The 15,112-nt window shown below is 37.3% G+C and overlaps 1 protein-coding gene across 1 annotated transcript in view; it reads left to right on the top strand.

The window, feature by feature from the left end:
• LOC136261116 (adhesion G-protein coupled receptor V1-like) overlaps positions 1-15,112 on the top strand; it is a 107,250-nt gene that overhangs the window by 79,269 nt on the left and 12,869 nt on the right. Inside the window, exons 79-89 of the mRNA XM_066055085.1 lie at positions 692-971; positions 3,213-3,270; positions 3,780-3,836; positions 7,829-7,952; positions 9,812-9,955; positions 10,007-10,067; positions 10,121-10,226; positions 11,711-11,763; positions 12,086-12,191; positions 12,344-12,447; positions 12,505-12,616. Of these exons, the coding sequence (XP_065911157.1) occupies positions 692-971; positions 3,213-3,270; positions 3,780-3,836; positions 7,829-7,952; positions 9,812-9,955; positions 10,007-10,067; positions 10,121-10,226; positions 11,711-11,763; positions 12,086-12,191; positions 12,344-12,447; positions 12,505-12,616 (1,205 nt within the window). The remainder of the gene's footprint in view (positions 1-691; positions 972-3,212; positions 3,271-3,779; positions 3,837-7,828; positions 7,953-9,811; positions 9,956-10,006; positions 10,068-10,120; positions 10,227-11,710; positions 11,764-12,085; positions 12,192-12,343; positions 12,448-12,504; positions 12,617-15,112) is intronic.

Genomic DNA, 15,112 nt, shown 5'->3' with positions numbered 1-15,112 from the left:
ATTTGAGGTAGTGCAGCCATGGCGTTTGTGATGAAAATGGTCCATAATTTTGAACCATTCCTCTAACATTCATAGGCTAGCTTCATGTGCCATTCTCTGTGTGTAGGGCTGTGTAATGAGTACAACATAATCAAAATCCATGCAAAATATTCTATTACTCACATTATTAATTAGTATGGGGGAGTAGGTTTTGTCATACAATTATAGTCACATCGACCTGGTGCCATTCTTTCTTTTAATCCGGTGTCATAAAAGTGTGCTAATGATGAATATGCCACAAAAATGTTAGCATACAAGTGTAAGGAAAAATTAGTAATTTGAAAGCTAGCAGGAATCATTACCACTGGAAGAATACTAGAATTTACTGGGATCAGGATATATGCAGTACAGGGCAGAATTTCCTATAGACTTTACTGAAAAACCAGGAAAGTCTATAGGAAATTCTGCCCTGTACTGCATATTTCCAATCCAGGAAATTTTAATATTCTTCCAGTGTACAATAGAAGTGCATTGTCAAGAAGGCTAAATTGCAAAGATTTAGCCATGCTGGTTTGTGACGAATATATAGTAGGAATTAAATTCGCCTTGTTTAAGCACTATTTATCATAATGGTCCTACCAGCTTGAAAAATTCTTACTTTTTGTATAGCTTAGATGTTTTACATGGATCATGAATTACATAAGATTTGCAGGTTTGGCTAGCAGAGAATGCATTGATATTGATATGTGGGGAGACCCTGATGTATCAAACTGCACAACTGTTGAGCAAACAAGACTTGCAAGCCAAATAACAGATGTACAGAGAGTTGTTGCTAATATTCTAAACAATGAAACAAGAGATTTGACAGAAAGATTTGAATCCCAGTTAGTAATCAACATTGCAAGTGAGCTTAATGTTGTCACTAATTCTTCAACACCTCTTGTGCCAAATGATGTGGATCAAACTGATCAGACATTAGGGTCCATTGTGAAGTGAGTATTCACATGTTGCAGAGGAGGTAGGATATGCATTGCATGCCGCTTGCTTTAATTCCATATTTTCTATATCACGTGAGTCTCAATAATCACAGTACAAAACCAGCCAATAATGAGGTCCACTAGCACTTCACATAAACTTTGAGGATATACACTTTGTTTTGTAAGACCTCCTGGACTTCAAGGAAAAATAGCAAAAATCACTGTTCGCTTGCCTAAAAGGGGCTCTTTTAAAACAAAAGTATACATTTTCTATAAAGTGCTATCTAGTATTACGATTATTGAGACTCACATTAAATTCTTATCCAATTTAAGTAAGTAGCGTGCACACATGTCCTACCTCCCCTGCACATTATGTGTGTGTTTTGACAGAACCTCTTAACCAATATGATTGCTCTGCATTCTTAAAATCAAAAATGTTGCATTGCTTATGCAATGGTTTGTGACAGTTTCATCCCCTGAGGTGTGGAGTTTTCAATCTTGAAAGGTCCACAGTGGTTTGGATAACCAAGGTGCCACTGTTAAAAGAAACAGCACCCTATGATTTCTGGTATCACATTGTACTTATACAAATCAGATAAACAGCTATAACATAACAATACTGCACATTCTACAGGCTCAAACAACTCATATCAGTTTGGCACATATACGAGTACTGTTTAAGTAGGGATCCCCCCTCCAAAAATGACGCATGCAGCCTAAAATTCCATCTTTAAAAACCATCTTAGAAACATCTTATGCAACAAAAATCACCTTTATAGAATAGTATTAGTACATCTGACATCAAATACAGCATCAAAAAAGAAAACACTTACAGGCGGCTGGGTATAGAATTTTAAACTATCACCATAACTCGAATTTTCAACTAACTGCCAGCCTCCCTGCCTCACCACAGTTGCAAGGCTGGAGGCCAAACGAAACTGCACGGCCACCATTTTATGCCACAATAACAAACTACCAGTGGGATGTGCCTTTTGGAGTTCCAAAGAGCGTGTGCCCTCTGCACCTTGTCTTTCCTTTTATCTTCAATCACTCTTCCTTGTCCAGGTAATGAAACCATTTTGAGGCATTAATTTTTCCTATCAACACTTTCCTTGAGTAGCATATTTAGGCACCACAAACTTACAGAAGCGCTTATGCTCAGTAGATACCTGGAACGTCATGATAGGTTGGATGCTGCACCTATTAATGCAATCTTGGTTGATTAATAATGATTGAGCACCAAAACCACACCTCTTAACTATCTATCATGATGACACGCCCTGTTATTGTTAGCCTAGCTGTATTCTTTAAAAAAATAGTGACTGGTAGGTGAAAGGCTGACTTGGGATACTCTAATACAGCAGTTACCCTAATAAAACAGTCACATGTGTACAGTTCTATGCTATAACAAACAAACTAGTATATTAAAAATATTAATAAAATACAGTAGGGATCCAAACAGTAAAAAGTAGTGAAACAAGAGATGAATGATGGTATTACAGCATAGCTCAGTCTACTTTGCCACTGATTGTTATAACATGCCAATGTAGGGAGTTTCCCATCGAACTATGCTGTAATACCATTATTCTTCTCTTGTTTCACTACTTTTTATTGCTTGGATTCCTATGTTATTTTTAAATTTATAATATACTATATGTGACCCAGTCTGGGAAAACCGTGCCAATGGTAGAAGTCATGTTTACCAAATTTTCATAAGTTTTAAACCAATTTCTTACCTTCAAGAGCATCCACAGTAGAAGTAGCCAACTCTTAAGTTTCCCACCATTTTAGATAGTTTTTAACTCGATTTTCACTCTACCAGGCGAGCTCCAAAACGGGTGGGTGGTGGGAGCCAGAGGTGGGCAAGGAACTGTTTTGAAAAATTATAGAGGAAAGCACAGGGATGAATTAGGCTGAGTTATGAACCATTCAGGTATCAAAGCTGGCTAAAATGAAAGCACATTTACAGCACAGGTCTTTATTCAACACCACAGAGCTGTACAGCTACACAGGGCCAGAGCTCCATTGGGGCCCCAAACCACTTATACGGATTGCAAAGCAGCTAGCAAAAGAAGACCTCTCGAGTCTAGATTATGAAATTTGATAGTTTATTCATGTAGCTTTGTGTTCTTGGTGAAAAATCAAATCTGCTGCTTGAATGTGCGATAAGACCGGTTTTCCCAGACCCAGTCACATATACTGTAGTGCATTGGTGTTTTTGATAAAATAATGTATTATATCTCTAACATTACATAGTGTAGCCGAACGTACTACTGAGTTAGTCGAACCTGTTGTGATTCTACAAATCTGTGAGGTAACTAAACTGTGCATACATACATACATACATACATACATACATACATACATACATACATACATACATGCATGCATACATACATACATACATACATACATACATACATACATACATACATACATACATACAGACAGACAGACAGACAGGCAGGCAGACAGACAGACGGACAGACGAACATACCTGCATACATACAGACATGCAGACAGACATACATACATATATACATACATACAGACAGACAGACAGACAGACATACAAACATGCACACACGTACATACATACATAAATACAGATGTGTGTTTGTATGTATGTTTGTATGTATGTATGTATGTACGTATGTATGTATGTATGTATGTATGTATGTATGTATGTATGTATGTATGTATGTATGTATGTATGTATGTATGTATGTATGTATGTATGTATGTATGCATGTACACACACACATGCTCACAGAATTATATATATATATATATATATAAATTAACTGTTTGTCTACCTTACAGAATTGCACCAGTGTGTTGAGTAATGTAAATGATGAAAGAAATGACATCTCCTTCCAGGTAATGATATGACTGCAAAGCATTGTCCATGTTTTAATTTATTAAACACCTCAATAATCCCATTTGCATGGGCATTCATCAAATGCTTTTTGGAGGTTAAGTATTGTAATATAGCGTATTTCCCAGATCTAGATATTGCCTGCGAAGTATACTGGGAAAATAGTTTACTCATGTTCTAAGATTTGGTGGTATACTTTGACTCATTATATCATGGCTTAATCTTCTGGGATTTAATTTGAGAATTTTAGGCTAAGCAAATTCAGACTTTACAACTAGTTTACTGTAAAGAAACTATATTTTGAAGCTAATTATCTCTAAATAATTGTTTGGGATATGTGTGGATTCATATTTCTATGTACCATGTGTCAGCCAATGAGCAGACCATGGAACAAGAATGCAAAATTGAACAAAGGTTAGTAACTTATAAGTAGTCCTTTACATAATAGTAACTTATATCTAATCCAAAACAGCCAAGCTGTAAAAAAAGTGTGCAGCCCTCAAAAAAGCTATGGTGAAAAAAGATGTGAAATCCAAGGTGGCGGCCAAGAAATGGCTGTGATGATAGGTTAATGGTAAAAATTTTAATAACGACAATTCAGGTCAATTTGGTGCCGCTTGGTCAATTGGCACAAAATTCACCTGAATTGTCATTATTAAAATTTTTACCATTAACCTACCATCACAGCCATTTCTTGGCCGCCACCTTGGATTTCACATCTTTTTTCACCATAGCCTTTTTGAGGGCCGCACACATTTTTTACAGCTTGGCTGTTTTGAATTAGATTTCACTTCTTTTTGTATTTGTATACCCCAAAGCCGGCCTATGGCCTGCTTTGGGACTTTTTTAACCTATCTTTTTTCTTTACCATAGGAAGAAGAAAAGATGAAGCAGATGTACCTTAAATATTTCTGATTTTATCAGTAAATGTACAAATTATATATATAATACATATATTTATTACAGAACTGTCCATGGTGGTTTCTTTGTAACTGAACACTCTTCAAGGTAACTTCTTCTAGCTGTTCTCTCTACAGGGTGATTACAAGGTAATTTCTTCTAGCTGAACTCTCTAAATGGTGGTTTCTTTGTAGCTGAACTCTCTACAAGATAACTTCTTCTAACTGATCTTTCTATAGGGCAATTTGTTTGTGGCAGAATTTTCTACAGGGTAATTTCTTTGCAGCTGAACTCTCTACATGGCGGTTTCTTTTTACTGTAGCTGAACTCTCTACAAGGTAATTTCTTCTAGCTGATCTCTCTACAGGGTGATTTGTTTGTAGCTGAATTCTATACAGGTGATTTGTTTGCAGCTGAGCTCTTTACAGAATGGTTTCTTTGTAGCTGAACTCTCTACAAGGTAACTTCTTCTAACTGAACTCTCTACAGGGAGATTTGTTTGCAGCTGAACTTTCTTCATGATGGTTTCTTTGTAGCTGAACTCTCTACAAGGTAACTTCTTCTAGCTGAACTCCCTACATGGTGGTTTCTTTGTAGCTGAACTCTCTACAAGGTAACTTCTTCTAGCTGAACTCCCTACATGGTGGTTTCTTTGTAGCTGAACTCTCTACAAGGTGACTTCTTCTAGCTGATCTTTCTACAGGGTGATTTGTTTGTAGCTGATTTTTCTACAGCGTGATTTGTTTGCAGCTGAACTCTCTATATGGTGGTTTCTTTGTAGTTGAACTCTCTACAAGGTGACTTCTTCTAGCTGATCTCTCTACAGAGTGATTTGTTTGTAGCTGAACTCTCTTCATGATGGTTTCTTTGTAGCTGAACTCTCTTCATGATGGTTTCTTTGTAGCTGAACTCTCTTCATGATGGTTTCTTTGTAGCTGAACTCTCTACAAGGTAACTTCTTCTAACTGAACTCTCTACAGGGAGATTTGTTTGCAGCTGAACTCTCTTCATGATGGTTTCTTTGTAGCTGAACTCTCTACAAGGTAACTTCTACTAGCTGAACTCCCTACATGGTGGTTTCTTTGTAGCTGAACTCTTTACAAGGTGACTTCTTCTAGCTGATCTTTCTACAGGGTGATTTGTTCGTAGCTGAATTCTGTACAGGTGATTTGTTTGCAGCTGAGCTCTTTACAGAATGGTTTCTTTGTAGCTGAGCTCTCTACAAGGTAGTTTCTTCTAGCTGATGTCTCCACAAGGTCACTAGTTTGTAGCTGAACTTTCTACATGGTGGTTTCTTTGTAACTGAACTCTCTACAAGGTAACTTCTTCTAGCTGATCTTTCTACAGGGTGATTTGTTTGTGGCTGAACTCTCTACAAGGAAACTTCTTCTAGCTGATCTCTCTACAGGGAGATTGGTTTGTAGCTGAACTCTCTACAGGTGATTTGTTTGCAGCTGAACTCTCCACATGATGGTTTCTTTGTAGCTGAACTCTCTACAAGGTAACTTCTTCTAGCTGATCTCTGTACAGGGTGATTTGTTTGTAGCTGAATTCTGTACAGGTGATTTGTTTGCAGCTGAGCTCTTTACAGAATGGTTTCTATGTAGCTGAACTCTTTACAAGGTAATTTCTTCTAGCTGATGTCTCTACAGGGTCACTAGTTTGTAAATGAATTCTCCACATGGTGGTTACTTTGTAACTGAACTCTTTTCGAGGTAATTTCTTCTAGCTGATCTTTCTATAGGGTGATTTGTTTGTAGTGGAATTCTGTAAAGGTGATTTTTTTTGCAGCTGAGCTCTTTACAGGGTGAATTGTTTGTGGCTGATCTCTCTACAGGGTGACTTGTTTGTAGCTGATCTCTCTACAGGGTGACTTGTTTGTAGCTGATCTCTCTACAGGTTACTTGTTTCTAACTGATCTCTTGGATTCTCTTCGGGTGACTGCTCTATTAGGATGACTGCTCTATTAGGATGACTGCTCTATTAGAGTATCTCAACCTCGCACTTGCTACACCAAGTTGGATGTCGTGTTATAACTCCGTGGCTTTAAGTCTGATTCTTCTACACCATTGAAGAGCCTTTCTAAGATGATTACTCCATCTGTACAGCGATTTTCAAAGCATTACCCCAAGCGGTTTACCTGGTAGGCGTGGCAAGCAGTCGTTTTTTATTAGCTAATCTCGATTGCATAATTGTTACACACTGTTGGTTTTTTCGTTGTATCTTCCTGGTTTTTAGCTCGATTTCTTTCAAACCACAAAAGGTTTGAGGTTCAATAGTTAACCTATTCACCCACCGATTTTCAGCTTCTTCCCATACGCAGTTTACCCTGTAGGCGTGACAACATATTGGTGTTATTTTTCGTGAATAATCACTCATAACTCTTTGCCTGTTTATCGTAATCCAGCCAAAGTTGGTACAGAGATGCGCCTTTATACCTCCCTTCTGTGTGCCAAATTTCAAGGCGATCGGATATGGCGTTCGCGTTTTATAGCAGTTTTTGTAAGTGTGCGAAAAGAGGAAGAAAAATAAGAAGAAAAAAAAAATGAAGAAACTAAGCCAATTTTTGAAGTCGAATATCTCGGGAACGCTTGAAGTGATTTCGCTCAAATTTGGAATGTGGAGTGCTGAAGGTGGAGGGAGTGTCCACAGCAAAAATCGTCTTGTTTTATCAAGGCAGCACAGAGCTACGGACGTGCGAAAATTGCGTTTTCTTTCTTCCTGTCAATATACTCACGGGTGTTACGCGCCGGCTTCTTGGGCCGCACGACACACTACCGTGTGTCTTGATACTTCTGATAAAGTTTGTGGGCTTACAAAATTAACTGCAGTTAAAAACTGAATCCCACAATAATTAGTTTACTATATCTATTGCAATGTAATAACGTATTGATAGCATTCTGAGGTTTATTATTATTATTATCCCACACTTTAAATCACTATCATTCTGCAGATGTTAGTGTATAAAACAAATTCCAGGAGTGTTCAATGGCTGTGATGGAGTGGTTTAAATCACTTATATCTCAGCTGGAAGGAATTTGCTGATATATACCTCAGGTGTCATTTACTTAAACATTTGTTTATTTATCTGCAGGCAAATGAAACAGTCAGTGAAAGCCTAGTGATGACCACAGAAAGAGTTGGAATTCTCCTGGGTAGTACTCTTGACCGTAGCTCAAATGAAACAGTCAATATAAGTATTATAACAGAAAACATCAGTAAGTGCCATATTATGAGTTTATATGTAACACAAGCTCTTATTGGTTTAGCTTATTTATAATAATAATGTAGTAAAATAAAGAATAGTGACCACACCCCTTGGTAGGCAGTATGGTGACTTGGTATACTCTATTGCAGCCATTTCCCTAATAGAACAGTCACACATTTATAACTATATGCTATAACAAAAGACTAAACAAACTAGCATTATTAATTTTAAACTGATGTAGGGATCTAAGCAATAAAAAATAGTATAACAATAGATGAATGGTGATATTACAGCATAGCTCAATGGGAAAATTCCTATTTGGCATTGAACCAAAATAATCGTTATAATAATATTTAAGCCAATGTAGGGATGTTCTCACAGAGCTTTGCTGTAATACCATCATTCATTTCTTGCTTCACTACTTTTTATCACTTAAATCACTAAATTATAATACAGTGGTGGATACAGGGGGGTTGCAATGGTTTCAGCTGAAACCCCCTCTGAAAAGTGCGCACGCCCTAATTTATGTACGGTTCGTGTGAGTGATAAAATCACCAACAGTTATGTATAGTGTATCACATTGGGACCTTTTCTACTGGCCAAACTTCGTACTTTTGCCTTTGAAATCACTAAAAATGGCATAACGTCGTTGAAGTGTGTTAAGCGCCTCTAAAAATAATTATCGTTTTAGTGCTGTTTTGCTTCAAAACTTGCTGCGAAGGCCTGAATCAACTATGAAACAAATGTTTTGGAGTGATTTTTGTGACTCACTATGGATCTATGTGGCTATAGGCCACTGAGCTATAAGACTGAGTTAACAACCCCAGCAAAGTGGTATCATAGTTATTGAAAATCCTTGAACCTGAAACCCCCTCTGAAAATTCCTATATAGATCCGCCACTGTAATATATACATTTTGTCCAGGGAGTGTCTTTAATTTGAAGTTACATAATATAGCAGATCATGGAGGATCTGAATCAGATCCAGGTACCACATGTACCGATGTTTTCTATATAAGGCCCCTATTTGGTGATTATTAGTTTCTCATCCAGCCTTTCTAATTATTATGATGCGGGCGGGAGGGTATTACCATTATGCCATTATTTTATAATATTAACACACTGATGTACAGACCTTGTCCAAATTGTCTTTCTTTCTTACTACAAACATTTCCTTCACCAGCTGATTCTACTTTTCGTGATCGCCAACTGTTTTTCGACAGTCTGAAAGCCTGCTTTGATGAAGTCGATAGAACACGATCGCAACTGGTACTGCAGCAATTTGCTAAGGAAAACAACAGTTCTCCTGGCGGTATATAGCGAATTGTAGCGTTCATCAACAAAAAATTATATCAGTTTGATATCACGTGTTCTTCTGAGCATGCACAAAGTAAATAATGGCTTACCATGTGGTAGCTTAAGAAGGATGCGGGCGGTGGATGAGAAACTAATAATCACCAAATAGGGGCCTAATCTAAATGAAACCTTTGTTGTAGTGATATAGTAGAGGCAATATGAGAGATCTAGTAATAGAGAATGAAATCACTCTAAAGCTTATATTCCATGTGAAAAACAGTGATAAGATTATTAAATGGGACAGGGTGACTGAAAAATGAGTCATGTTGAATGGCATGATAATTATAAATTTAGTGACTTAGTATAATATTTGGTTCTAGTGTCAAGTAATTAGCTTGTTAAATTCCAAGAACTGATGTGCTAAAATTCCAAATTATCATAGCAGTGGGGACTGCAATGCACACTAGTGGTCACACCTCTTTGTACAAGGCCCTTCACTCTGTACAAGGCTCTTCACTTTTTGATTTCTTAGTCATGTGCCATGAGTCATTACGTTGTATTTTTAAAATTGTAGTTATGGATGCACAACTTCCAACTAATGATACAGTTGAAACTGTTACATTCCCTAAGAATCGTAGCATGTTTGCAGGAGTGAATATCAGTGGTTTGCAAATTGTAATTTCTAAACAAGCAATTCTAAATAGATTTCATATTGAAGGTTAGTGCATGTTGAGTGTATGCAGTAATCAACACTAAGTCTGTTTTATAGGGCGCCGCCTTCCAATTGTCAGCTCCATTACAATGAACACAAGATTGCCAACTAATGAAACGTATATATGAATCCTCTGTTAATATTCATATTAAAGTTTGATATCCACAACAGGCAACAACCAGCAAGCATACTCTTATCAAGTCAAATATCTACTACCACACAGGAGCCAGTTTCACTGGATGGTGAAAGAATTATACTATTGGCTGAATTCAATTCGGTAATGTTTTAAATGTATGCAAACAGTTATGACCATAATTTCATCTATAGTCAGCAATCCTTTTTTTTTTCAATCACATCACCTGACTACATGTCTGTTTTATATCTGACCTGTAATAGAAATGTTAATAATGTATTTTTGTCTACATGTTCATGACCCACGTTGATAGAATGTTAAGTGATGATGGAATGAAGTTTAGCATTATTATGTAGTGCCTTTTATTTTGCAAATTGATTGCGGTGTGCTTTTCAACAGTTGGAAAAGTTCATAAGTTAGTTCATCATGCAGTGATACTTTGCTTACAAGTTATTTTGGTAGTAGCTGGCTGACTTTCAAGATATTTTTCTATGCCGATATCTATACTATTTGGTTTAAGTGATCAATGCTGCAAAATATAGTCATATAGGCAGGGCCGCCGGTGCCTTACCGCCCATGACTGGCTGGGGGCTTCTGTTACAGTCAGTATTTCCATCAAAGCCATCATGCTTTTTGCCCTAACATTCATCTGGACACCGTCGCATTTCTGGGCATTGGTGAAGCAAGACAAATATCACCAAGTCAAAATCCCTATATGTTCACTGTTACAGCTGGTGGTGAGGAGACAACATAGCAAATTTGGATCTATGCATTAATCGTCGCCCCAACAGGAATAGCCCCAAGCATGCTTGGGATGGCTAGCCCCCTTTAGGCCACATAAACTTAATTATTAGTTTCTCATCCCTGCCTGCATCACCGTTTTTCTTGTTACCTCATCAAGGATTTTTTGCATCACTGGTGGCTAAGGGAGGCCAATTAGCACCTTTTATAGTTGGTACCTTGCTAGGAAAATTGCATTTTGAGTCATTTTAGTTAGCTAATTCAACTGTCTGGTTAGTAGAAAATAAAATAAAAATCTACCCTCTCGCACTGCTATTTTGAGTACAAACTCTAATCTAATTAAGTTTATGTGGCCGTATGGCTTATTTGTGATGCTCATGAGATTACGGTTTATCTGGTTAAGTTTTTGCCTATTCAAAACAGCCCCAGATAAAGTAACACGTCAGTTTTTCAGATTTTTGATCCTCTACCTATTCGCCTTTTTGCAGTCCTGATCCTAGATAGAACCATAGGCTGAGGCATAATCTCAAGAAAACCGTGCCTAAATCTTAACAAAAAAAGCCCCAAAGACTCGAAAACCCAGGCAGAAAAAATATTCAGCAGATACAGCATACTTGGTATTATGGCTGATTTGTAGCATTAGCGTATTTGATAACTCTTTTACTGGTATAGTAAGAATATTTGCAACAAAAGTCTGTAAGTACATATGTGCTTTTAATAATGGGTATTACTGGAGTTTGGTTAGCTACTATATATGGTTGTTGGAATATACGTAGCTATATAGAGACATGGCAAGCTATTTATAATGTGTTTTGGTGCCATAAAATTTGCTGTATATATAAAATTTAAATGAATGTTTACAAATATGCAGCTGTGTTGTACTTTAGATCAAAGTTACACAATTTGCTAATCCACGTTGTGTTTTCTGGGATTTTAGAAGGTACTGCACAATTTGTCATCACAGAATCTTTTATTTATGCATACATATGTTATGTATAATTTGTGGAAAAATAGATATCTCTTAATCAGTTATGTTCCCACTGTTGTTTTTTTTAAAATTTCTTATGGACTTATTTAGCTACTTTTTATATGCTACTTTTCAGTATGCCATTTTACAGCAGGTTCTGTAAATTTACATGTAAAATTTTGATGAATACTTTGGAAGCCAGTGCACATTTATATTAGATTAGGTAACTTAAAAGTCCAACCATATATCCTAGGTAGTGTGACTATAAACACCATTCCAAATGTGTTTCCTACAGCGGTAGTTTCTCTGAGGTTGGCATTACAACTATCAGAAATGGATCATTTGTTAACTGTACTTCTGACCACCTGACCAGCTTTGCTGTCTTAGTAAATGTCAGGGATGTAAGTTTGTTTGTGCTCACTGTGTGGATATGTTTCACTGTGTGGATATGTTTATGAGTTATGCTTAAAAATGTACTTAAATTTTCGTATACTGATTTTTATATAAAATTTAAAATAAAATTGTTACTTGTACAAATTATATTATTTGACAGGCATCTGTAGCTGAGTCTACGGCACTTTCCATTGTCACTTACATCGGGTGTGGAGTATCAATTGCTTGTCTAACAATAGGCATGATCATAATGATATTGTTTAGGTCAGTCTGTTTCAAAATAAGTACTGGTATAAGACTGTCTATAAAATTGTTTTACAGAGAAAAGGTATTTAATCAAATCCATCACTTTATTCACTTTAACCTTTCTTTGTCACTATTACTGGGACTTATTCTGTTTGTCAGTGGCATCGAAACACCTAAAGATTCACGAGTAAGTTTTAGTTACATTTTGCAGTGCCCAATTCATGCTTACATATGCTAGTCCATGCAATTAGCATGGATTTTTAAAATTCAATTTATGGAAATAGACTGAAACAAGTTACCCTATAGAGAATCAGCTACAAAACAAATCACCCTGTAGAAATATGTGCTGGAAACAATTACCATGTAGAAAGTGCAGCTAGAAACAAGTCACCCTGAAAAGAGTTCAGCTATAAACAATTAGAGTTTCAGCTACAGTTCAGTTATGTAAGAAGTCACCTTATTAACTACAGTATGTGATAATCATTAAATATACAAATATTTAATCAGACAAAAGCTATACACACAATTACTTCTTTTGTTCCACAATTCCTGCAGTAAAGAAAAAAACAAGTTAAAAGGAAGCACCATAGCCAGTTTATGGCCAGCTTTGTGGCTACAATACAAAAAGAAGTGATATCTAAACCAAAACAGCCAAGCTGTAAAAAAAAGAGTGTGCCTCCAAACTCACCTGAATTGTTGTAATTAAAATTTTTGCCATTAATTAGAGCTGGGAAATATACCGGTATTGTTAATAATCTGATATTAAGTCATACTGATTTTGATACCGTCTGTTTTTTTAATACCGCCATACCATCTGGGCACTATGGCCTCCCTGTGGGCTTGTTTCATCCCATATTTAGAAGGTAACCAGACATGTGACAATGTTTGTAGGCAGGTGCTGATGTAGTCAGCTAACCAAACTATGCAAACAAGTTTAATTTGTACCTGAGGTTTGCTGAGCTACCATGGGTATTTGGTGCTTTCGTTGAGGTAAATGGCAGTTACTTTTTAATACCAATGGATTTTTCATTAATACTGCGATATTTAGTAATACCGTGATACTTTTTATGGAAGGCATACCGTTTGCTATTTTTCAATACCGCCCAGCACTACCATTAACCTACCATCACAGCCATTTCTGGGGTGCCACCTTGGATTTCACATCTTTTTTCACTCTGGCCTTTTTGGGGGCTGCACTCTTTTTTTACAGCTTGGCTGTTTTTGGTTTAGATACTATAATACACTCTCAACCACAAAAGAAGTCTTACGTGCTGTCCAGTTTCAGCGTGTTCTAAACTTCAGATATTATACCTGAGTTGGCTTTTACTGTATTTACACTACTGCATCCAACACAAGCTCAGCAGCATGCACACTGAATTAAATCAGTTCAAGCATAACACACTTTAGGCATTAAATATATTAATTGCGGCAAAAAAGCATAGAAAAAAATGAAATAAACTGTACAATGCATAGGCGGCGGAAAGGGGGGCTAGGGGGCTTAGCCATCCCCCATAATGACATCACACCGAAATTATCCTTCTTGGAGTGGGGCTGAAAACTGTGATAAAGATCAAGATACTCTAATAGAGCAGACGCACTAATAAAGCAGTGAGTGTGTAGTGAGTTATGTAAGGATTTTTATGTAGTTTATCAACTATAAATGCGTAGCTGGTGAGGTAGAAAGCTATTGTCAGTTGGTTGTGACCTTTTTTTTTTTTTGGTCTCACCTCACCAAACCAGAGATAAGTCTGGGTCAGCCCAGCCCCCCCTCATATCAATTACTTCCTCCGCCCCTGGTACAATGTTATAGCTGCTGATTTAGCACATAACATGGGTGTTTCTTTGTCGGTAATAGCAATGCCCTGCCGGAGTGTAACTGTCATGGAGTCTATCGGTAGGCACCAGCCTATTACGCTGGCATACTTTTCAGCATAATAAATAAATAAATAAAAAATAATAATAGGTACTTTGAAACATCAAGCATAATGCTAGCATAATAGGCAGAATAATGATGCTAAATTATAAAACCTTGTCTGTGAAATGCATCAGCTCACTGTAACATTAATATTAATTTATTCTAATACAAAAGTCAATAATACTGCTAGGTATCCAGCGTTTAAACCGGGTCACTACTGCTGACCCGGATGACCCACTGACCCGGATTGCTTGACCCGGATTAATTAAAGCCGAGGCGTGCGATAAGACCTATATTTCGGCTAGTCTCGAGCGAGCGAGACTACGTTTTGAGCATTCGATTCGTGTTGAGTAAACAGGGGCGGATCCAGACTTTTAAAAAGGAGGGTTCCACTTTGGAATTGCAACTTCAGCCTAGCTGTAGGTTGGAGACCAAAAAAAAAAGGTCGTCACCTACTGACAATAGCTACCCCTCACCATAGATACCCTCAGTTTCGTGCTACATACTGCACTTACTAATAAATAGGCGTGGCTGAGTGTATGTTGGTAACGCGATAAGTGGGCGTGGCTCACGAAAGAGCTACGCGATAGCGTTAAAAGTTTCCACGTCGTCAAACGAACGATTTCGTTTCTCACGTGATCCAATCCGGGTCTGATTTGTAAACTGGGTCGGACCCGGATGACCCTGAGAAAATGTGACCCCGATGACCCGACCCGGTTTCAACGCTGCAGGTAGCCATTCAACACAACTGTTTTATATGCTTGTAAT

The sequence above is a fragment of the Dysidea avara genome, chromosome 7 (assembly GCF_963678975.1).
Source record: "Dysidea avara chromosome 7, odDysAvar1.4, whole genome shotgun sequence".
NCBI lineage: Eukaryota > Metazoa > Porifera > Demospongiae > Dictyoceratida > Dysideidae > Dysidea > Dysidea avara.
This window is presented reverse-complemented; position numbering and strand designations above follow the sequence as displayed.